This window comes from Eleginops maclovinus, chromosome 4 (genome assembly GCF_036324505.1).
Source record: "Eleginops maclovinus isolate JMC-PN-2008 ecotype Puerto Natales chromosome 4, JC_Emac_rtc_rv5, whole genome shotgun sequence".
Classification (NCBI taxonomy): domain Eukaryota; kingdom Metazoa; phylum Chordata; class Actinopteri; order Perciformes; family Eleginopidae; genus Eleginops; species Eleginops maclovinus.
Genome location: NC_086352.1, coordinates 15,070,330 through 15,094,558, shown reverse-complemented (window position 1 = coordinate 15,094,558; position 24,229 = coordinate 15,070,330). Strand labels below are relative to the sequence as shown.

The 24,229-nt window shown below is 38.7% G+C and overlaps 2 protein-coding genes across 3 annotated transcripts; one reads left to right on the top strand and one right to left on the bottom strand.

The window, feature by feature from the left end:
* The first annotated feature begins 697 nt into the window (after window positions 1-697).
* cmc2 (C-x(9)-C motif containing 2) lies at window positions 698-3,018 on the top strand. Of its 2 annotated transcripts, none has more exons than XM_063880525.1 (4): window positions 698-777; window positions 1,856-1,972; window positions 2,063-2,134; window positions 2,240-3,018. In XM_063880525.1, exons 2-4 carry the CDS (start codon window positions 1,892-1,894, stop codon window positions 2,321-2,323), a joined length of 237 nt encoding a protein of 78 aa, XP_063736595.1. In that variant the 5' UTR covers window positions 698-777; window positions 1,856-1,891; the 3' UTR covers window positions 2,324-3,018. The 2 variants fall into 2 exon arrangements, with proteins under 2 accessions (XP_063736595.1, XP_063736594.1); XM_063880524.1 differs by having other exon boundaries at window positions 719-1,007.
* Window positions 3,019-4,161: 1,143 nt separating this feature from the next.
* Window positions 4,162-23,928, bottom strand: LOC134863460 (chromodomain Y-like protein 2). Its single transcript, XM_063881995.1, is given in 8 exon segments — window positions 4,162-7,102; window positions 7,187-7,330; window positions 7,492-7,702; window positions 7,786-7,958; window positions 11,842-12,065; window positions 15,473-15,604; window positions 15,607-16,072; window positions 23,530-23,928. Coding segments are annotated over 8 exon segments (1,533 nt in total). The 5' UTR covers window positions 23,554-23,928; the 3' UTR covers window positions 4,162-6,943.
* Between the last annotated feature and the right edge of the window lie 301 nt (window positions 23,929-24,229).

Below are 24,229 nucleotides of genomic sequence, written 5' to 3'. Positions count from 1 at the left end.
TCATTGACTTCTCTAAAATGTTGGATTTTCTTGTAAATAATTGGTAATTTAAACAGTTTCTGTTTAAGAAGTTAAGATGGAAATAAACTATTCTTTAACAATTTGAATTGAAAGTAACAAGTAAATATAAATTAAAATATATATAGTGGTACATTTCCCTAAAATATGTTGTACCTGGGACTGTACCCTTTTTATTTGACAGTTGCAGGGGTTCTCTAACACTATTATCCACTGCTAGCTCTACTGCTACTCTTTTCCTCCAATTCTCATTAATGTCCAGTGCAGTTCACTCACCCTTATGGGTAAAGTAAGGTAAGATAATTTTGGACCTGGACTGGAAACGAACCATCTCCTAATATGTTTTGTTAAACCCAAAACAACACTGTAAGGTGGAAACAAGAACATAAAGCAGTGGTGTCATTGCATTAACCAGTACATGACCTTTAAATAGAATAAGACAGGAAACACTGTGTGTTTTGTTGTTGTTGTTGTTTTTTACAACAGCATTATAAGCAAAACACAGAGAGCGTTTTTTGGTAGTAATATCCATAAGTAAAAGCGGAAGTACGTTGCGGGGAAATATCTTGTTTCGTCTTTGAACTTCCGTCAGAAGATGTCCCGCCTTTTATGAGATGAACGCATGCTATTGGTGCTTTGAGTAAAAAGGCTGACGCTAAATCGCTGTATAGCAACGTCACTCAATTCCCTTGTACCAAACACTTACGAAAACCAAAAGCGTGGTTGCAGACAGACGTCCTTCAAGTTCTTGCTGTTTTTGTAGGTTAACTTCGTGTCAGACATTTTCAAGGCTAATATAGTCATCTCATATTGTAGTAATCTTCGTTTTCATTCTACGGAAGACCAACACCATATGTATATCTTCAGTGGTTGATTGGGTTTATGCTGTGTTTACAACCGGTTAATGTTAGCAGAGGCCTAGCAGTTAGCTAACGTGATAATTCACCAGCGTTTTCTGGGACTTCTCAGATGATACACTCTCCCCACTGGTAAGGGTATCACCTTTACACTCAGCCGGCACCATGTTTTCAAATAGCTTAAAATAAACCAGTAGACATGATGTAGCATGACATGTGAGAGAAACTACAAACACCTCCTAGTCTGTTCGAGTGAAGGCTGAATTGTTAACATGATTCAATAGGTTTCAGGGTGAATGCAGGTAGTTACATTGTTGAATATTCTCCCTCTGTGTGTGTGTGTGTGTGTGTGTGTGTGTGTGTGTGTGTGTGTGTTTGTGTGTGTGTGTGTGTGTGTGTGTGTGTGTGTGTGTGTCTGCAGCTGAGTGTCCACTGGAAAAGTCAGCATCACAATGACAGCTCAGGAAGGAGAGGGATGGGGAGGCGTTAGTATCCTTTAGAAAACAACATGTCCTTTTACCTAAGTATAATAATGCTGAGATGACATGTTGGAAAGTGGCACAGAAACAATCACAACTTGTTAAATAGATTAATTGTTTGGTCAATTTTTGAATTCCAGATGCTGTTATATCATTGTACATTTGGAATTGACTATGCTTGGCTTTTGGTTTGTTGCCGGGCAAAACATACACTTTGGAGAATTCATCAAATTGACAGAACTTTCACACTTTATACAATAGTCACAGTCAATGAAATACAATTATAAAATACAAAGTTATTAATGAATAAAACCATGAGTTGAAACCTTAGTATGTTAAGCATATTCTTATCTAATGGTAAAAGAGAGTAGAGCATGAAGCAAGAATGTGTTTAATGGTAAACCTGCTATTGTGCTGCTGCCAAATGAGCTCTCTGACCGTGATAACAGTACATCCTGGTGTAATTGTAAATCAGTGCTGCTCTTGTTTGTGGATTTTCAGTGTTGTCGAAGTGACACAGTAAGCCCTTAACTCAGCATGCACCCTGACCTGTCACCTCACCTGCACAGTGATGAGTGTAATCAACTCATAACTCTTCTGAGGCAGTGCCACAAAGAGGTAAGTCACGCTCCTAAATAATGTTTTGCTGCATGTTTCAATACACTGAAAACAAAACAATGGAAATCTGGTTTCTTGTCGTACCCTTAGCACAATGTCATGAAGTTCTTTGGAACGTGTAACGATATGGACCGTGCCATGCGTCACTGCATGAAGCAAGAGGTATGTCAGTTATCTTTGTGTACTTTGTGAATGACCAGCATCAGAAAATCTGACTATTGAGCTTTGTTCATTCATTGTTATCTTTGATTCTTCACCATTCCCTAGAGACTGAATAAGCGGGAACTCAGCAAGCAGCATGCCAAAGAGATGAAAAAGAGGCTGAAAGAAGGGCCAAGAGAGGAGCTCTGAAGGACATTTCAATGCAACTTTAACACTGCCACTACCAGTTTGAAGGAGTGAGATAGTGAGACACTGAATAAAGCATGACACTGTGTAACAGGCCTCCCCTAATCTCGTGTCAAGGCGGAGGAAGGATGACAACTTCTGTCTTTTTGAAAATTCAGTGGAGTGTGGATTATATTGGTAATTAAGAATTGAGGTCTAAGTGTCATGTGCTATACATCATTTTGAAATTGTTTGAAAAGCAAGGTTATTTTAAATGTTGTGCATATATCAACAATGATATGGTTAAGATGCAAAGCTTACTTCTCTATTCAACCTCCCTAACACATTTGACTTGTTATCAGCCGGAAAGACTGGGATTTACAGCTTTACCAGAACATTTGAGTAAAACATGAAAACACCTGACTGAGTGCTTTGGGTGAAAGATTGCTGTTGGGATCATCTATAATTTCCCCTCGGGACCTTACTGCTCAATAGAAGTTAGTAAGTGTAGCTGGTGGCAGAAGCCTTCCATCAAACTGCTGAAGTTAACAAGACACCTCAGGAATAGTCTTGTACCAGTTTCAGGGTATGAGCAGTGGCTCTGAATGTCAACACACACCCGTGAACACAATTTCCGTTTGATTGTTTATTTGAATGGGGAATCATATTGATTCGGTACAGGTTTAACTTCTTTCAAATAAAGTGATATTATAATAATCCATGTTTCAATTTCGTGTGTCATCATTGTACATCATAATATCCATAACTGGTTGATACTTTGTATGAAGGTCTTGAGAAGTAATAAAAGCATTTACATGATACTTCAAATACTGCTATATGCAGTTATAATTAAATAGATATGTTTTTGAATTTAGATAGTATACATCTATAGCTAAGATGCGTAAAAGGTAAGGGTCTGTTTTGATATAAATATTTCTAGTAAGTATTTACAGGGTATGAACAAAAAACAGGTATTAAATTGAGTTATATTGAAATCGAAATATCATACGAAGTCTATCATTTACTTGGTGAACTCTGAGGAAACCCTGATCAAGTTGTAAAGAAGATCTAAACTCAAAGGTCAAGTAGTTAATATTTTAGAGATTTCATCTGCATCTCATGCTCTCCATTTGGCAACTGGAGCTGGTAAAGGAGTCATCATGTCACCTGAATGAGAATCGTAGGTCCTGGTGGTCATATGACCCCTCTCTTTGTGTAAGGATGGTCTTCTCGATCTTTCTCTTGCTCTTTAGTGGCTCGTGTTTGATGACCTTTGTGTTCATGTGACTGAAAGGTCACAATTATGTCATGAAATTACACCTGAACCGTCTTATTTTTACCATGAGATGCAGCTGAGTGGTAATAGAAAAGTAACAGACCTTTAAGGTTGAATCCTCTTCATCCTGTTCCCAAAGCTCTCATTTATATTTATTGTATTTCAGAGATTGTATCAAGCCTGTACATCAATGAGAAAGACTTTAAATTCCTTATCGACACAAGAAATAACAATAAACTCTCTGTCCATTAACTGTGCTGGGGTAAAAGACAAACAGCAATGACAAATATGCCCAGAAATCCAATCAGAATAAAGCTCAGTTTCTTTAAATGGTAATAATATTGTATTACATGTTGAAGTATCAAAGCCAAGAGACATTGACTGCATTCATCCTTTTTAAATATATACATTTATTTGAGTGACTATCTGATAATTACTACTAGGCTTGGTCATAGGAGTTGGATCTTGTCCTGACCAGTCAGAGCTGTGTTGAGGGGCAGTGAGTGTTAGGTAGTTTGGACTGAAATGAATAGGAAACTATCAACAAACGTAGACATAGTTTGAGACATGCAAAACATACAACACATTGTGAAAGCACTGTTTCTTTATTAAAACAGCTCACCATTTACAACGCATGGATAACTCCTTGACATATATTTAAATTGTAAGGCACCCCAAGGTGTGCTTTGAGACAATGTTTGGAGAACATAAAAAACAAAACATGTCAAAATAGAGATACAATACATGATATTGTGGTTATTAAAGACAAAAGCACAGAAGCCTGTCAAAACACAGTCATTTGAAATAAATAATGGAACAAACATGAGTAGTTCTTTTTAGTGAAGACTTAGTTACTTCAAATTTTGTAATCCGGCACGCTTCAAAAACCAGCTAAGGGGAGAATTTGGATCCAATGCCTAAAACAGAAACGTAGTTCAAAACACGTAAAGAGAGGCATTTTACAAATACAATTTCACAAATTGAAATAAGTAAATACACAAACACCCATGTCTTGAAGGGTTAGTGTGAATATCGTTCAGTGCACCCGAGTCATTTCACTTCAGTAGCCACATTACGCAGATCCCTATCACTTCTTCTTGGGATTCCAAAGCCAAGCAAAATAAGTGTTATTTTAAACCAGACTAACAAAAAGTCTAAGTAAATTAACAAATAAGTAATTGATTGATATTCTAACTCTAATGGAGTCTTTGGTCACAAAACTGCCAAACTGCGTGTTTGAAGCGAAGTTACTTTACGCAGCTACAAATGCTTTTTTAGATCTTAAGTGAAAGTGTGTGGTTTTTTGTTCATTTTACTTGAAACTTAAAACGTCATACAATGCTGCATTAAACTACTTGTTACTCCCTGCAATGACATAAAACTGATAAATGAAAATAATTTAACAAACCTTGTGGAGCATTAATGTTATATGCTTCAAATCTCAAACAAAAAAGAGAGACTTTTTTGATAATCATTTCATGCTGATATCATCCATTCAAATTATCTGAGATTTCTTTGATGATTTTAAATTAAATACATAATATGATCATGTTAACTGAAAGGGTAAACGTACTCCTTCTGGTTTTTAAATATAGGTTATTTATGGGATGATCCTTAGAAAGGATGATTAAGGGGGGCTTCTCGAGAAACGAAACAAAATGGCACTGCACATCCAAACAGTTATTTGAAATAAATAGAAAAATAAACTACACCATTTCTAACAATACTTACAATATTTATACAAAATATACCCCGACATACAAGGTATACAGACAGGCAACACATTTATATGTACATTATATTACATGCAAATAGTCACACAAAGCAGTCTACATTATATAGTATTCTATACTGCATGTGTACCACTGCAAAACAGGGACAAATATCTTCTTTTTTTTTTTTTTACAAAACAATTTTCACAGACCTACATTCTTTTGGTAAAACAAAATAGATCCCTACATATAATGCATATTAATTTAAAACGCAGACTCCAGCTATACGACTGTTGCATTTCCACAATATCGATCACTGACAATTAGTGTAGTCACAATGTGATTAACATGAGGACCAAACACTCATCATCTCTTTTGTGTGCTCTAAAAATTACACAACCAAGCAAAAACTGTCAGCTCATATCAACATAATGATCACACATTTTAAACGATAATATCTGCATTGTTAACTGGAAGCCTTTTTATACACATGAGCCAACAAAGTACTGCATGTACGGCTACTAAATGTAGCTCAAATTAAATGGGATAAAATCCACTACTAATCCTGGTAGTTAATCAAGGGACACGTGCCACCGATGTATTTAATCACCTCAAGTGTTTTAGTACTCAACTCAAGATGCTGTCTGATTAAGGGTAGACATGTTTGCATACTTAGTGCTAGCACTCACATGAGGCTTCCATTCTTGTCCATTTATCTTTCTGATTTGCAATTTATTTCAAGTGTCGCTTAAAAAAAATCCTGACTTCAACGGAATTTCATTTTTATAAATAGAAAAAAATAATAAAATAAACTTTGTTGCAGGTGAAAAAAACTAAGCACAGATGGATGTTGACAAAATGAAGACATTTATATACTCATGCCGAAGTAGTCTGAAATCTACATAAGCATTTATCTAGGTTTCATGTGACAGAAGCAGATTTAATGAAATTATAGTACTGGCTGTTATCTGTGAAATAAACTAGACTTAATGAAGATAAAATAGTCTGTTACAGTATAAACAATGAATAGCGTGATGAAAAAAAGTCAGTTTTAATTATCCAGAGTGTTTAATGAAGATCCAAGCACTGAATGTGATCCACTGATTGTATTTTCTGCCAGTTTTCTCTTGAATAGAAAGGATGGAATGTGCATGTAAGTATCGAGAAACAGTGTCCTCGTGAAAACTTTGATTTCAATTCAAAACAATAAGCGACACAAAGAAAATCCTTATTTTCAGAAAGCAACTTTTTTACACTATTGAAATAAATATATATATATTATCAACTATTTATGTGCTCTCAGACATGAACTGATTTTCATCCTGATAATGTAAAGAAACACTGTACCTCCCTGAAGAACCACCTTCCGCCTTTATTTAGGCAATGCACATTTGGCCCTTTGCTCTTTGATTTCTACACAATAAACAGCTGGACAGTTATGGGTCCGATAAATATATAATAGAAGACGATTTACTAAAGAAGAAGAAGACCATGAAGTTGTTGTTGGTAGATCTGTGAGCAAACAGAACTCTAGAGGATCCCCTCTGCTGATGGATGGAAACAAAGACCCTTAATGCAACTTTTCCTTTCCTTTCATCAAGGATGTCCCTCTAGATAACCTTTGACCCACATCATTCAGTCTTCTGGGTGTGTAGCTCATTTCTCATACGTCTTGTTTTGCAGATAACTGAAGAGGGCCTCTAGTCCTTTGGTTGAACACCACAGCTGCTTCAGCATCTGACACTCCTTTTCATTCACCTCCTCCAGGACTGACATGATAATACTCCTCACCAGACATTTGGATTCTTCCAAAACCTTTAAAACACACAGAAAAAGGAGGGGAAGCTTTGGATATATTCTAGTAAAAGCTTTGCCCATTGCATCTAAATCAAGACTTACCACTGCATTGCATGATGCCATTTCCTTTACACGCAGCATCACTTCCTGGTTAAATGTGGTTGGCCAGAAGACCTGCGACACCAGACCTCGACTGCATGCTTCTTGTGCTGTGAGTTTTCTTCCACAAAACAGCATCTCGTTGGCCTGCCATCGGGAAAAGCAAGGGGGGAAATGAAAAAGCATTTTCAATATTATGAATTCCAAATGTTTTGGGTAAAAAAATGGAAATTAGGTGGTTATAAGAGGAAAGTAATCAGCTGAAGTGGTATTTAAAAAAAAAAAGCCTTGATAGTGCTGTCACCCACCAAAGCTACACCCAGGATCTGGGGAAAGGTGTAAGAGGAGCATCCAGAGGGGGTGAGGTGAAGGGCTGCACATGGAGTTTGAAACCAGGCTCTCTCACTGGCCCACACCACATCACACAGAGGCAGGATAGAGGCGCCTAAGCCCAGGGCCGGCCCATTTATTGCTGCCACAATGGGTTTCTTGAAGTGGATGAATGCCAACACAAACTCCCTAAAGGGGGTGAAAAACGATCAGTACAAACTCTGTCAAGAGTAAGAAAAAGTCAGTGTTATAGGAGAAATATTTACTCTTACCTTACAGCTTCTGCGATGCGGCTGCTCTCTTTCCTGCGGTCAGTGGACAGACGGCCTATCAGGTACGAAGGCTCCAGGCCACTGCAGAAAACAGTCCCCACTGAGCTGAGCAATAATAATTTACTGTCATCAGCAGCTGCATTACCAAGAGCTCGACACAATTCCTTCATGATCTGAAAAGAAATAGGAGGAATCGGCATTACATTCCTAACTCATCTGACACACTGAGAAAGGTTGAGAAAAAAAGGATGAAATATTTGTATTCGATCCTGAGACTAAGGCCCGACATTGACTCAAAACACTTTAGGCAGACAGGCCTAAGAGTTAATGAGAAACACTGGGAGTGCAGGATTGCTTATTTCTATTCCTGCAACACTAACAGTTTACAGAAATGTGCATTTACAATTTTTTCAGCATTTCATTTTATAATTATTTGTGTTAAAGTTACAGAAACATTATGGTTTCAAATATTTTCGGATTTGGTTTTAATTATTGTGCTCAATCTGTGTAAAAATAAAACAAAAGGAAAATAACGTAAGCTGCGAGTTTTTCATTATGTAGATCAATAACGTTCATTCGCTTGTTTTGCAAGTGACAATGCATGTTCTTCTTATTTGTATGACATAAACTTTAAAAGGAAGCCAAATTCCACAACAATAAAATAGAGCACAATGCCATTAACAAGGTTATGTCTAAAAAGGTAGTCATAGTGCAGGAAAAATGTAGTATCCTAACTGGAAATATTTTTGGTAAAGTATTCGCATTAGGAAGTGAAATACATCGAACAAATCAAAATGTGTTTTGGTATTGACTTTTAGCTCGCTAGGCAAGAATAATAGCAATTTGAATCATTAGAAAAGAGTTGTGTCGTCGTCGTAGAGATAAAGTCTAGCAGTATAATCAGTCTTTGCCGAGACAGGCTTCAATCTGCCAGTTAATATCTGCGATGCGTCGTTCAGCATCACAGACGAGTGTTTGGCCTTTGTCTCCTGTGATGAAGAAGGGAGAAAGCCTACGTTGTCAGACAGCCGACCTGATAAGAAGTCTTCTGACAACCCGGCCCACTACATGGCTGTCTGCAGTCGATCTGCCCACTCTATTGCTGCATTTTAATCAGATTACCACCCCTGACCCATATTAACCATTCAACCTCAAAGTGAATTTAATTCTCTGTCTCACCAAGCACATAATTGGTCCCAAGTTTTAACTAGATGTGATGTGTGTGCATGTGTGTGAGTACGAGTAACGTTATTCTAGCAAGGTGAACTAAGAATCCTGATACGAGAAGCAGCGAGTGGCAGATGCTGGTTCCAGTCTGTGAAACAGAGAGGAAGAGGAGAGCTGTCAAAGTGACATTTGTGTGCAGTGAGCAGATGCCTCCAGGACATTCAGAGACAAACAGAAGAGATTTCCACAACAAAAGAACTTGCAAGCAGCAAGCATCGGTTCCTTAGAAATAACCTCACCACGCATGGCTGAAAATAAGTCGATCAATCAATGTTTTCTATGAGTAATTTCTTCCAAGTTTCTTAATATATGTTGATAATGTCGGGTAAAGCTATATTAGTTGTATTTTTCAGGGGGTATATCCAAAAACCACTTCCCTGCTCCCTATGGAACAGACTTACAGTTTACTCTAGAGAGCAGTAGAGTACCGTGGAGATACTTCAAATAAAAAAGAAAGAACAAAGAACAGGTGTAAATAATGATCAAATTAATGGTTGGCATGTATTTCATTTCTTCAGTTTCAGGCTCCAGGTATTATGCATGCTGGCTCATTGTCTCACTAGCATGGCTTACTGGGATTATTTACTCTGACACGTTAATGTTATGAGTAACTCCTGAGCTAATGTCAAAATGTCTGGATTGAAAAGGGCCTATTGGGACCATAAACCCATCCTAAATTAATTTGTGGCAGGAGTGCAAACATATAGTATTAACATTAAAAAACAAACATATTTGACTAGTTTATTTGAATTAGATATATGGTTTCCCTATATAAAGAAAAAGGATATACTGCGTTGTTCACTCATAAGTCAAAAATAATCAGATTCTCCTAATCAGTGTGCTGCTTTGAAATATCAAAACATTGGAATAGCAGTATACCACCAACGCAGCAAGCTACTGTGTGTTGAGCTTGGAAGGTGACAGAACGAGTTCCAGTAACTGCTCTGGGGACTTCTCTCACCTAAAGCTTCGGGTGTTAGGATAAAACATATTCACAGATATTTTTCAAGATTTCCAAAAGCTATTCAGCAGGCACATCTGCAGAGTCTCTTGTTCCTGTCGCTTCAAAGACTGAGCAACAGAGAGGGAGCTATCAGAGCTATTTGTTAAGCCCACGGCTTACGGGCTTACTGTCACACATGGAAGAACACACACATGTGCACACAGTTTAGGCCACTTCAGGGCACTACAGGATGTCGTGCACAAGGCACTGTGTCAAAGCGAGAACCCCCCTCTGTGGAATATCTGAGACACATTTTCAATCTGAGTAACGGAGAATCTTCTTTGCTTAGATTTATGATATATGAGAGGTGGATGATTGTGACACATGCCATTAGCTGTTGCTAAACTCATTATTAAAGCTTTGAACCGTTCAGGAATCTGTAAAAAGTACAATACATCTCATACATTACTTTAAAATGTTTACTAAATGTCAAAACTATTAAACAATCATTTATAGATCATTTCAGAAACTATCTGTCATATTTACAGATTAAAAACGAACTACTGATATAACAACATGGTAAGTCATAAATTATATCTTTAACAAATATTGTATGTTATCAAATGTAGGAATAGTCAATGCATGAAAAATCCAGGTTGGGGAAAGCTCTCTTAAAGCAAGTTCCTGAATATTTCCAGGGAACATGTTAATGGAGCAGCTTGTTGTTGATTGCAGTGTGGATATGAGCAACCAGCCTCAGTCTGCTGCTTTCCTGCAGGCGGCCAATTCTACAAGTGGATCCTCACAATGCATGAAGCTACTGCATCAGAGCAGAGCGCCATCAAACCACATTCAGTGTTGCACCGTTCCATCACTATAAAGCTATCACTTTCCAACCTCTTCATTGCAAAAGGCTCAGAAAAGGTAGCCCATTGTAACACTGGAACTCAAAAGGTCTACACACACTCTAAAATAGATATAGAAGCGTGAAAATAACAGGCTTACATAGAACCGTTACCTCCCTCTCCGTCACACGAGACAGATTCTAACAAATCACAGCAAAACTCCTTATTAAAAATGTTCCGCAACTACATGTTTGATTGACATACAGTTAGCGGGTGATTGACACATGAGACTGTGATAAAACATGTCAAAAGCCAGGAAAGACAGGTTGTTGCTGAGCACCCTGATTGCCTGCAGAGAAGATTCATTTCATCAAACATGAACATCTGTTTTCAGTCATCAAGAAAAAAGACAGTGCCAGCTTAAACCAAATGATCTGACACTAATTGGACAAAACAGTAAAGTTATTGTCAGCATTGCAAACTTGTTATTTCTGTGTAGAAAGTAGAGAAAAACATTGGAAATCTGGCCATCTCAAGGGTCTTCATTTCTCTGGAAGATGCATCACATAATGCTTCCCTCTCCGGACCTTCGGCATAAATAAGTAGTTCAACTAATTTTACTGCAAAAACAACAGAGGGCGTAACACTGGGTTATATGTACCCCTAATTACTCTACTTGTAGAAATATTGTTTGTTAGGATGCAGTTTTAGGAAAATTCTGTTTCAGTAGCATAGAGCTATTTCCAAACCTTTTTGACTGTACATACTTTTTTCTTTTAGCAATGCCCTGTGTCAGATTCATGCAGCGAAGCATATTTATACTTGGCAGCTGTCAAATAAAACCACAGTTTTCAAAGTTGTCTTTTAAAAAGTACCTTGGAGCAGTTTGGAAGTGTAGATAGCTCTGGGGGATCTCTGCAGTAAATGAGGACACTTTTCTCATTTAGAATTCCCAGACTGGGCCCAAGTTACACCAATGAACGTAGCTCTTGATACATAGAAAAACAAAAACAAGGGGAACTCAAACATTCCAGTTCTTACCTCTGGTGTCAGAGCGTTGTTGTCTGTAGTTTGGCTGGAGAGCAGGATGTGAGTGAAGCCTTCCTCCTTCCTGACCACGATGTCTCGGAATCGACAGTTGCTCTCGTTTTGTCGCACATTATACCTGAGCCGCTTGTCGAACACGTAGCTTTTTTCCTCAGCCAGCTTCCGCTTTACTGAGCTGTGTAGATGCATCTTGCCATTGGCCAGAGGGGAGCCTGACACTGAGGAGGAAGGACAAAACAGCTCAATGTCTCTTCTTGGACTTGTGTAGCTTTTAGAAAGTTAATCATAAACCACAATTTAACAGAAACATTGTCTGAAATAATCATTTACATTTTAAAAGCTGTATGTTTCAAACCTGTTGTTGGTTCGATGGTATCATTTTGTTCATTTTAAATCATTCGCTGTACTAGGCGTTAACTTTGATAAATATACAGGATACAGGATTTAGAAGAGACATTTTGGGATAACGATTTAAACACCAATCCACATCATTTTTACTTCCCCCAGGGAAATGACTATAGATAATATCGTTAAACCAGCTTGTTGATCTGGGATAAGCTTGGCATAAACAAATCTATACAGAGCTTGATTTTACTGGGTGTACAATATATTTGCATATCTGATGTTGAAAAGTGGTGATTTTCTGATGTGTCTTGTTGTGTTTGTATTGTTATGTTATCTTACATACTAGACATTATTCTGTATATTAACACATATTAAATAGGCTTTGAAAGTCGAAAAAACAAGCATTTACAACATTTCTTTTAGACATCTTGACTTGCAAACATGAACATTTGGATCCCTGTATAAAACTAAAATTCTTTCACATGAAACTTGAATTTGATTAAAGTCAGATATGCACACCAAGCGTAGATTGAGGAATGTAGTTGTAGTTTTGTCAGGGATGTTACATATTTCTAATCTGTTATTTTGCATATACCATTTGCTTTTATACTGACGTCATTATATAGATTTCTCTGCTAGAACTTCTGACACTCGCTGACTTACTGTGCCCTTGCAATCACCTATTTCTGTCAGACAACATTTACTCTGCATGATATCAGAGCTTTCGCAGTGGGATTCATTCAATTTGAATTTCTGTTGATTACATTAACATATCTGGCTTTTATACAGCACACAAAGCACAATTCTTTTTTTAGATTTGCCAAACTTTTCAGGCCTTTTCACACAGAGAGAACTCGACTTTTTGGAGCAATCATGAATTCAAAAAATGTTTCAACTACAATGATAAAAAGGTTTCGGTAAAAGCCGAGTAACAAAATCTCACTTTTCCACTTCCATTAGTTGATTGGATAAAAATAATAAAGCAGAGTCATTTGTATAAGATTTAGTGATGCAGTAGTTTAAAAGAAAATAACCTACAAGTCATACGTCACACAGGAACAAGCGCAATCTTCAAGCAAGTGGTGTCAGCATCTTTTTAAAACATCAACACGGATAAGGATGCTAATAACAAAGCTGTGTTTTTACCACAGACGTCTCACTGATATATTAAGTCATTGAAGACTTTAAAACTAACTAAAAGCCCTCCATTAGAGTCTGTGTTTTGAACCATGAATGCTTTCCAGATGAATAATGCAGTGGCGATGTAGACCCAGCCAGCACTTTATAAAATCAGCAGATCTTGACCTTTGAATTACCAATAGAAACAGCAATCTCAAACTAAATGAGACAGAAAGAGTTTGCTATAGGTTAGAAGTAATGGTAATGATCATTTTGGCTAACTACACATTTGGGAAGATTACATGTAATCATCCCTAATTATTTCTAAAACTCAAACACAACATTTGACACTTGAATTCATAGTTTAACATTAGACATAATCAGAGAGGAGCCTGGAAACATGGGAGTTCTAATGTCAGCACTGATTCAAAAGGGTTGTAGGACAAGAAGCTGTGGCGCTGGCTTTACTCACAGACCCTAGATACATGACAACACTATGCTGAACATTTGTAGATCATTAAGACATGCTGTGGGAAAGTGGTGCTTCCGTTATGAAGCTCATTGGCACAGAGTGGCCGGCTCATTCATTATGATTTAATAACATTTGCAACATCCACGTCCCACAATTTTCACCTAATATCGCCATTACTTTGTTGCCGTCTTAAAATCAGAGGCAACCTCTGGCAGTGGAGCAGAATAATGGGTGGAGCTGAGGGTGCTGAATGTGGTGAGCAGCTAGTCTTTCAAGGATTAGGCAATAAGGATTTTTAATGGCTGCCAGACCGATAGCCGTTGGTAGCACTCATGTTCTCAAATCGTTGGGCTTTGGAAATGAGAGAACCACTGACTGACTCCGTATAGAATTTCAAAGGAATATTTTCCATTTTGAATTGTACTTCCTACTTAAAATTGGCATAGCCCCAAAGGTAGACAAGCCAAAAGTTAAATACATTGAATATTGGCGGGAGCTGGTCGATAACAAACAGCAAAACTGAGAGCACCACTAGCACATACCAATACGCACATATTCTGTGTTAGAGAACAGAACAGAAAAAGGCCTGGCACCCTCAACACAGAACACAACATTCCTTTAACAGGTATTATGGATCTTGAGAACTCATGCCAAATACAATTGTATGTCACTGTTAAAATACAAAACCCCAAAACAACCCTTCTCATCTGGATTTTGAACAAGACCAGATTACTTTTTGTAAACATTTGTAATGATTAACAATAGTGGTGCAGGCCGTGGACTGTGACCCAGGAGTGAATTTCGAAGGCGTTATCAGCTTCTCCTGTAGTGAAGGACCAGATTCAGGAGGAGCTTCAAAAGCTGTGCGTCAGCATGTGTGACTACAGCATAAATGTTTTCCGACATCTATAAAACAGGATATGATGAAACTTCTATGCAGTTGACTGGCCTGCTAATCCTATATCCACTACATTTCCAAATATTAACAAGCTGATACATCTGTATGGCGTACAGTATATTAGCCAATCAAACATACCGTATATCAGTACGGAATTAGTATGGACTTACATGTCTTGCAGCCAATAGGCAGAAATAAATGGCAGTACAGACAGGTAATTGGTAATGTCCACCCACACTCTCTTCTAATGCCAATGTTCCGCTTGTGATACACTACCTCATTTAGTCCTCTCGGTCATTTTGTTATTACGAAAATACCAAGCCGCTGACACTCAACTCTTTTGTCTACCGGCGGCATTTAAAAGGGAAACTGTCACTTTTACAAGGAGCACATATTCTCCCTCCCACACCGTTGTGTAACAAAGTACAATAGTTCTGATTGGACCAGGAGCCCTTAGTGTCTGATGTGAGCAAACTTTAGATATTGCTGTGTAACTGAAAAGACCAAATCTGTTTGCTTATTTTATGAAGGTTCTCTCGTCGTGATATTGCTATTTCATTGGAACATTTACCATTATTCTGTACTGTTATCATCATTTGAGGATGAGGGGGCCAACGTTCAGCAAAGGTTATTCCCAATTAACCTCGGATGTCTGTTAGGCCCCTAAAGCATAATAGATACATACAATATAGGATAGGAATTCTGGTTCACTTTGGCTCCGTTTACTTTTACCATATTAGCTATTTGCCTTATAAAAGCATCCTCTGATCATTCATCTCTTAACATCTTACCTAGCTCAGTGGTGAACTGTTGTCCAGTGGAATCCATGCCTCCCGGTTCTCTGTCCGAGGGCGGTCTATGTGACCTCGCAGCTGTCCTGTACATGAGAGGCTCCATGTCTCCATTCTGCAGTCCGTTATGAGAACGCTCATCGGAGGAACAAAGTGATGCCCTCCCGGCGGAGGAGCCTTGTACGTCATGGCTTTTCTTATCCGATCCCCTAAGGCATGTTTCCCAGGTCCAACAGCTACCTTCTTCTGCTTCTGAGTGGGACCACCTGACCCTGCACTTCCCATCCCGAGTACAGCTCCTACTCGTACTCCAACAGCCGGGCCAAACGTCCTTTTTTTCTTTCGGGCCTCAGACCGAGCTCTGGAGTTTTCTGTAGCAGATGGCTGGCTGGTGATGAGGGGCTCCTGGCGATTTTTTGGAACCTTGGGCCGTTTGTGTGAGTGCAGTTCGAGGCTGTTGAACTGGTCAATAAATTCCTCGCAGTGCATGAGGTGGTGCTCTGGCTCCCATGTGTCCTCCTTACTGCCATAGCCTTTCCACCTTATCAAGTACTCCCACTTGCCCTTCTTGTTCCGCCTCTTGTCCACGATTCGCTCCACCTGAAGGCAACACACAAAGGTATTAGAAAAGTATTTGAAGAATAAAACATGATGTCAATGATGACCAAAATAATGAAACTATGTTTTTTGCCATAATCAAGTATGGCAGTAATGATTTACAGCTTGATGTTAATTGTATTTGAGACATTGCTAGGGAGTATAAAACCGCCATTTTCTTGTGACGTTTTGTGACATTTCTCCTGTTTAAAATTAGGGCTTCTCTGAGATGAGCTACAAGCTACTATCATCAAGAATCCTTAAACATCAGCCTTCTGAGGCCAAACTAAACCCAGAAAAGTCTGTGTATTTGCAATATATTAGAACAGCAGAAGACATTACACATCAGCAAATGCATCTTTTGACAAAAGGTACTCTATTATTTGTATTTCTGAAATAAAGTCACTGTAAAAAAGGGACACTTTTTCAGAAAAATACACAGATTCTTATTCATTAAAAATAGTGACTAAAGGTACTGGTGTCTTTCTTCATCAGCATAGTAAGAGAACAACCTGAACTTAATAAATGATGGCATATACTAACACCAGGAATATGCATTTGAATTAAAAAAAGAATGATGTTGCATAAGGCAATGACATATTCAGTCATTTGCTAAAGGACTAACTATGACATGAGTGTCTACAGACTTCACACAATCACTCAGCTAATCAGAGTGTGAATCATTACTTTGCAATTCAACTTGATTTGCAAGTCAGAAGGTGCTGATAAGACTCTTCTAAGCAGTAGGCTGTTCATATTCCATAATTTCATATCGCACAAACACTACATCCCTCTTTCATAGAGACAGGATTTTGGCAGACCAAACCCTGGGATTTAATGCCAGTGAAAATGAGCAGGAAGTAAACTTAAATGTAATATTTTGAGACTCCTTTAATTTAACTTCTGTTGTTTTTCAATTTCCCAAATCTGGATGAAACGAGTTGATGTATAAATGTAAACTGGACATTCACATTTTTTGAAAGCATCACCAAAAAGTATAAAACACACACGCCCTGACAAAATCACACATCAATTAAAAGAGAAACAGCCTTACCCCACGCAGACATAGACTGTCAGCACCAGCTATTCTCAAAATAAACAAGTCCAAACCTGCACCATGAATGACACAATGCAGGTTTTGGTTGGATATCTTTGCGCAAGGGTTCTTTATCACTGCCTGACGCGAGGCCACATTTTGCTGACAAACATATGGCTTGCAATTTACAAATCACATGCAATAACAACCTCAGGCATCTTCAGATTCTAGTGTCCAAAGATACATGCTTATTCCAGCATTGTGTTCTTTAAAACTGACAATACAACAAATAAAAATGGGTTAATATTAAACATCCCTCATAAAGACATTTAGAGATGGTTTTGTGCTGTGAGACGGATGGAAAATTATACTTCAGAGCCTCTAGCACAATGATGGCATTAACTGCTCATCATGTCCTCAGATGTGCCGTGCGAGTTAACAGGAGTAAACAGCCTTTGATCGGTGTGCCGCAGGGATGTCACAGAAATGAACAGACGATTAGGATGTTTAAAGTCCCAAACAATGTCACACTTAACAGCATTGCATAGAGACACGCAGGCAGAAAAAAGAAGAGAAGGAAGGAGAGAGCATTGGGGTAAACCTCAGAGAGGTTTAGAAACACTTGATGCTCAAGTAGCACAGAGTGAGAACATGTGGGGCAGGGGATCCTCCAACACTGAGCATACAGTAGTGTTTTCATCACATGGTTGTATAAATTCTGACTATCTATCAGCAGCAACTTTTACAGGAGGACCAAGCACAAAGGCCCCATTTACATTTAGCCATCTCGTATTGTATAGACTATTTTTGTGTGAAATGACCTGCATCAGCACTACTGCTTTCGCTCTCTACGGGTTTTCTCGGAGACCTCTGCCCACAGTAAAAACGGCTGAACAATCGAAAATGGCCAATCTCTTCTTTTATTTTAAGGTATTTTTTAGGGGGCTTTTTAGCCTTTAATCAGATAGGACAGTGGAGAGTGACAGGAAAGTGGGAGAGAGTGTCGGGGTGGGATGCGGAAAGGACCACGGGTCGGGAATCGACCCCGGGTCAACCGCGTATGGTGCAGGAGCCCCAGCCAGTTGCGCCACGGCCGGGGCCCAATCTGTTCTTTTCATCCTCTTTTCAATTGGCAACCACAAAACCAATCATCACAGCAGAAATATGATAAGAGGGACAGACCACACACTTCTAACTGGAGGAACACTTTTCGAAGGGGGAACAGACTTTAAACGACTGTATAAAAATGGCTAAATCCTGGTTTGTCGTCGCCTGACAGAATCAGTAAAGGTTTTGACAGCAGCGCCATTTTGCGTACAGCTGTATTGACATTTAAGATCAACTTTTATAGAGAGGGGTTAAGGCGACTTAAGATTGTTTTCTTAACGTCACTTTATTTTCCTTAACCTCACCCAAGCCCTAACTGGGCATCATTGTTTTGCCAAACATACATTTTCCCAGGCCAGCACCCATTTAAACACCATGCTTTATGATTTATTGACTCGTCTTTGGGCGTGAAATTTCTGGTTTTGAGTGGGCTATGGCTAAAATGAAAAGGAAAAGATGCATTTACAAATGTAACTTTCTGTGGGTATACTCAGCTGTCAACCATCTCAATAGGTTTAGAAATTTAAAAAATACCTAAAAAGCTTCAGTCTGATACAAAAACCCTTGTTGTTAGTAAAAACCCTAATATTATTATCCAAACTCAACTGTGTTAAAGTGCACTACATAATGTATTGCTACTTCCTGTTTATACTTGGACCAACATCACGTACCTATACAGTTTTGCACACAATGCTAAATCATTCCATGCAGTTATAGACCTTTTTAACTTCCCTGATTCTTGCAATTGTTTCGGTTTATCTTTATGGTTGAAATGCATTATTGTAACTCTCCTTTGATAACATTTGAATAAATGTATTGTTATGTAAAGTAAATTCTACTTTCATTGAGTGTGTAAGCTGTATAAAGGTTGTTTTTTTTTACCAATCCACAGCTGTCAAAAAACATTCAATATCCATTCCTAACTTTAGTTTCTGGCTTTATTTGAATCTTAAAGGTAGCTTTTCTGTCATACAACAAGTTATTAGTGGGTATATAATTGCCAGTGACTCATCTGTATGCCATCATCTCATTGGTCCATCAGTGTTTAATGGGCACCGTTAAGCTGAAGAGTTTATAGGCATTACAGCATAGCTACAGAGCCCAAGCACACAGCTACTGTAGCTGACATAGCTAATGCACACCTGCTCAAAAAGTGACTACACATTAAAAAGGTGAGATGGCTCTGGAGTTACCACATACTAAAGCTTGATTGGGTCAGCTTTGGCTGCCTGTGTTTTCTCCTGCAAGTTAAAGAGACAGATCAAACTAAGCGTAAAAGGATGTTTAAGAAGAAGGGTAATTTTTTCCTAAATCACAGCCACCAAAGAAATGTCAACTACAAAACTTCGACTCACCTCAATCCAAAACTGCATGATAGAAAACATAAGAATCTACAGTGAGACTCCCTTAAAAGGTCCTCTATTAGGCAAAAAGCACTTTTTGCTGTCTTTTATACATGAATATGTGTCCCCGGTGTGTAAGGAGACTCACAAAGTGTCAGAAAATATCACCCTCTCTCTTTTCCTCCTTACCCACATCTCTAAAAACGGGGATACAAACAAGCTGATCCAGATTTGCTTCGGTTATGACATAACCGAAATCTGGGCTGGCTTTACATTGAACTCCTGGCCACGTGACACGTCCCAACCTATCGTCCGCAATATACAGTCGGCGAGCTGAATCCCCTCCGCAGCACCTCTGTGTGTCTGGGTATTCAGCAGGATGTCAGCAGGAGGGACTTAGAGTTGTTGTATTATATAATACATATAATGTCACTGTTCTAGTGGTAAACACTGAGAAGTGTTTCAGAAATAATGCTTGATGTGGTTTTGAACATAATATGGCGTTTAGCTGAGTTTCTCCATTAGAAACTTCTCTCTTCAGACAGACAGCTGCATGACGCTCCAAAGGGGTGAGGCCAGCTTCAGCTCAGCTCAGATTTAAAGCGACTGTCACAGAATCAGCACTTCAGGAACAGGGCTGAACTAGAGGTGTATGAGGCATACTTCAATGGGTGATCTGTTTGGTATTTTGAGCAAAACACTTCACAGACAAGTTTTGTATAGATATTGCCCTACAATATATTGTTCAAATATAGCATATTAGGAGACCTATAAACCCTTTTTATTTACTATACATCCATCAGGAGCGTGTTCATACGTACACAAGCATAAACGTTCACAAGTTCGCGCAATGCACGTTCCTTTGCAGGCAGTTGATTTGTTAATATTTAACTTAGTGAAATTTAGAGGGTATACCAGACATTGACTACTGTTTGTTGAATCAGATACGGAGGATTGGAAAGCTTTAAAACAGGGTTTATTCAGCCATGGTAATACATGCTCAATATTTCGTCAGAAGTTTAGAGCACATTAAACAGCGTTTGATGGGTGACCTGCTGTGGGCGTCATTGAAATTAATAGTATATTTGAATGTGCACTATCCCAGATGTCACACTCAACTATATACCAGCATAGAAGGGAGACATGCAAAGAAAAGGAGAAGCAAAGTGGAGGAGGCAGAGAGAAGAAGTTTAGTAACACTTGATGCCAGAGCTGAAAGATTGGAGGTGGGCATGTCCTCCCTCAGCAGCCAAATATCTTTTTAGCATCCTCCAGCCTAAAGCTTAGTGTGGAGAACATATTGTCAGGGACGTAAAGACAGGTGTGTAATGTAAACCCTCACTTGGTGTGGTTGCAGGTGTGATAGAGCACACGTCTGACCACATCCCTCCCTGTAGCCAGCTGAGTCTGCATTGAAGGATAATTTGCACCTCTCGACTGATGACACCTACAGCACCAGGAAGTAACACTCGAGTTACATACTGGGATAATACACTATTTTACTTGAGCAGTTCTCCCAAACACAATATAAGAGTAATACTGACTATAACATGAATAATTAATATGTTTAAAATGTTGGAATAAAAACAGAACTAAATGAAAGGTAAGTTGTGTACCTGTAGTGTCACCATCATGCAAGTCTGCAGTTTTGGGATTTTTTGTACAACTTTTCGCTTTACAGCTCTGTGAAAAATATGGACAGCTGTAATGTTACATGTGCCATTTGTTAGATTTAATAACATTTTGATCAAAAACCACAGCCTACAACAACCCATTAGCTGACTGCTGAAATGTAAACTAATAGCAGACAGGAAAATGTGATTTTTTTTTCATCAATTACTGAGTTCAACAAGCTGGTGAGGAAATGACAAGTGCATTGTTATATATTATTACGTTTCTCCTGTTTTCTTCTGGGAAATTAAAAGATGTTGGGTGAAATTGGGTCTACTTATTCTTGGGTAAAATATGTTTAAAAAGGGATCCTAAACCTCCTTAGAGTCTGTACAGGAAGTCTCTAAATTGGCTACATTGGTATCACCAAAGTCATCGGGATTCATCCCATGGACAGGAGGGTATGTCAGTACAGAAAATAAATATGAATCCTCTGCGCACATCATGGATATTTGTACCAAACATCAGCATGTATAAAAACCAGAAAAGTGCATTTCACTTAACTTTGGCCTAAGCCTCAATGACTCATGGGGGTCACCGCTTGTTCATTTCAAAGGCTTTCAGTCAAGGCTTGAAATCCCAGACTCGCCAACATTTTCTCAACAAAATATGAATCTTCTAATTTCCAGTTTTCAAACTATTCATTACAGCTTCATCTGACAAACCATTCTAGACTACTTGTTAGTTAGTTATTGGTGCTGGCACTCCCAGCTTGCACAAACGACTTGGAATTATTACTTGGAAACTTAATAGGAGACATTGTTTATATTTTGATATTAATAATTCATATCTCAACATTTTTTTTAAATTCAAACTGTTCAGCGGCATCTGCAAACTCTGGTTAGCTTCTCAATTTTGGTCAATCTAAACTGTTACAAGTGGAGCTGTGGAGTGGACACCACTCCAACACAAACGTAAAGCATTTTCAAGGTAGTTATAAGTATAAGCAAAAGTATAATATTGCCAAGTACTTCTGCATTTATGTAATTCAGGCAACTATGAATTCAGAAGCTGACCTGAGTGTTTTACCCAGAACAAGTGTTACCGTTTTAAAGCTCAACATTAGTATGTTTGACTGCATGAAGCTTATCCCAGTTGAAAGAAGCATAACAAAGCTAAAAGACATTTATATTCAAATCCATGTTGTGAGAAGAAAGTATACAAAACAAAAGTCTGAAAAAATATGGGGTGGGGTGGTGTTGTTTTAAGGACTTTCTTCACATTGCTACACATCCATGGATCCTCTTCTAACATAACTGAACATAGGTATTACAGTCAGGAGAGATAACTGTAATAAAACACTTTGTGAAAAGGCAATCACACACTGCTTCTCACATATTTAATATAGCCTACTGTCTGCAACAGATGTCCTGCCTCATCATATATTGTATGTCAGTGTTGTGAGTACATACTGTTATCTTCTTGAACACTCATGACAGGGTGCCCATGTTCCTTCTAGATAGAATTTCTTTGTGGTGTGTTTGAAATGTGATCTTTACTTTACAACATAGAAAACTTGTTTTGTCTAACTATATTCATTTGTCCTTGGAAGTCATCAGACATTTGTAGCCCCCCCATCTCTCTCTGTCACCACCATGACCTGAAACATATGACACCATGTCAGCATGACAAAGGCTAATGGCAGTAAGTCATTGAAGCTGATGTTTAAACCAGGCTTCATGCACATTCTGGCACCCGTTTCAGAGTGATGTTACGCACGAGGGCAGCGTGACCTTCCTACAACACATTTGGGCAACTTTTACGCCCAAAACTGTCGGAGTCACTATTTCACAAATTCGCACATCAACCGCAAAAGGAGCTCTCACATACTCTTAACACTGCTCGATATAACAAAAATAAACTAGTGTCTTATTTAGTGTCAAAATTCAACAAAACAGTCACATATCTGTAAAGGTGTGATGACAAAATATATTTTTGGCATGTATGCGCACCTTCAAAACCATCACTCCGTCTGTAGCTATTCACCATGACCGTTCAAACAGCACCGCTGTCACTTTACCACGACTTTCAACTCGGCGACAGACTGAGGAGTTCAGCCCGTAAATGGCATCTTATCTCTTCACTACAGTCGTGAAGAATTATGTCAAAGTATATCAGAAGCGACACAAAGTGTACGCATAAATTAACTAACATAGTCTTCGCAAAGCATGAGAACGGTTAGTTTCGCCTGTTAAAGGGCTTAGTACACCGCTTTTACATGCGCGACGCCCTCCCCTTTACTTCCTAATTCCATTTTTCGTCAATATTACAAAGCATTTTTCATGGACATGGTTTTATCCTACCTCGTAAAGGTCTCCTGAAGCCATTCTCGGGTGCGGACTCCGCTGGAGCGAGGTTCTTGCCTGCCTTGTTGGCTTTTTTTGGACCCTACTCTCTCGGTGTTTCGCCGAAAGCCCCGATAGACGGGAATTAGCGAGCAGCCGTGTTATTCTGAGCAATCCGCAGTAGCAGATCAGCAGACAGTGTCAATCGAGCCCGGCTCTCTGCGATGGATCGTTCCACACTTTAAACAAACAACCATCGGGGCGGTGCTGTTTACCAAGAGCCAAGTCGAGGACTGTCTGAAAATTAGTCCCCAGCTAAGAATGCACAGCCTGATGGTCTGCGTGCACCCTGTGTTGCAATCCAACTACTCAACGGGAGATGGTATGCTAGATGTCCTGTGTTCACAGAGACCAGCAGAGACAGTTTCCTCTCTATCACCCACTCTACTCTTTACTGTAAACAGATGATATGATTTAACCTTGATTAAGAGTCCATCAGGAAACATTCTTTGAAACTATTTTTAAAGAAGTGATTACTGGAAGTTTCAATCATATGCTTATTCAAGTTCATGCATATCCTCTTTTTACTTAAAGTCACTACAACATTTCCACTCATTTGACAAAATGTATGCAGACATGATTTAAACGTATTATTCATTAAAAATACACAAACACAATTATCTACTTTCCATTTTACAATCCCCCTGTTGCATCTCAA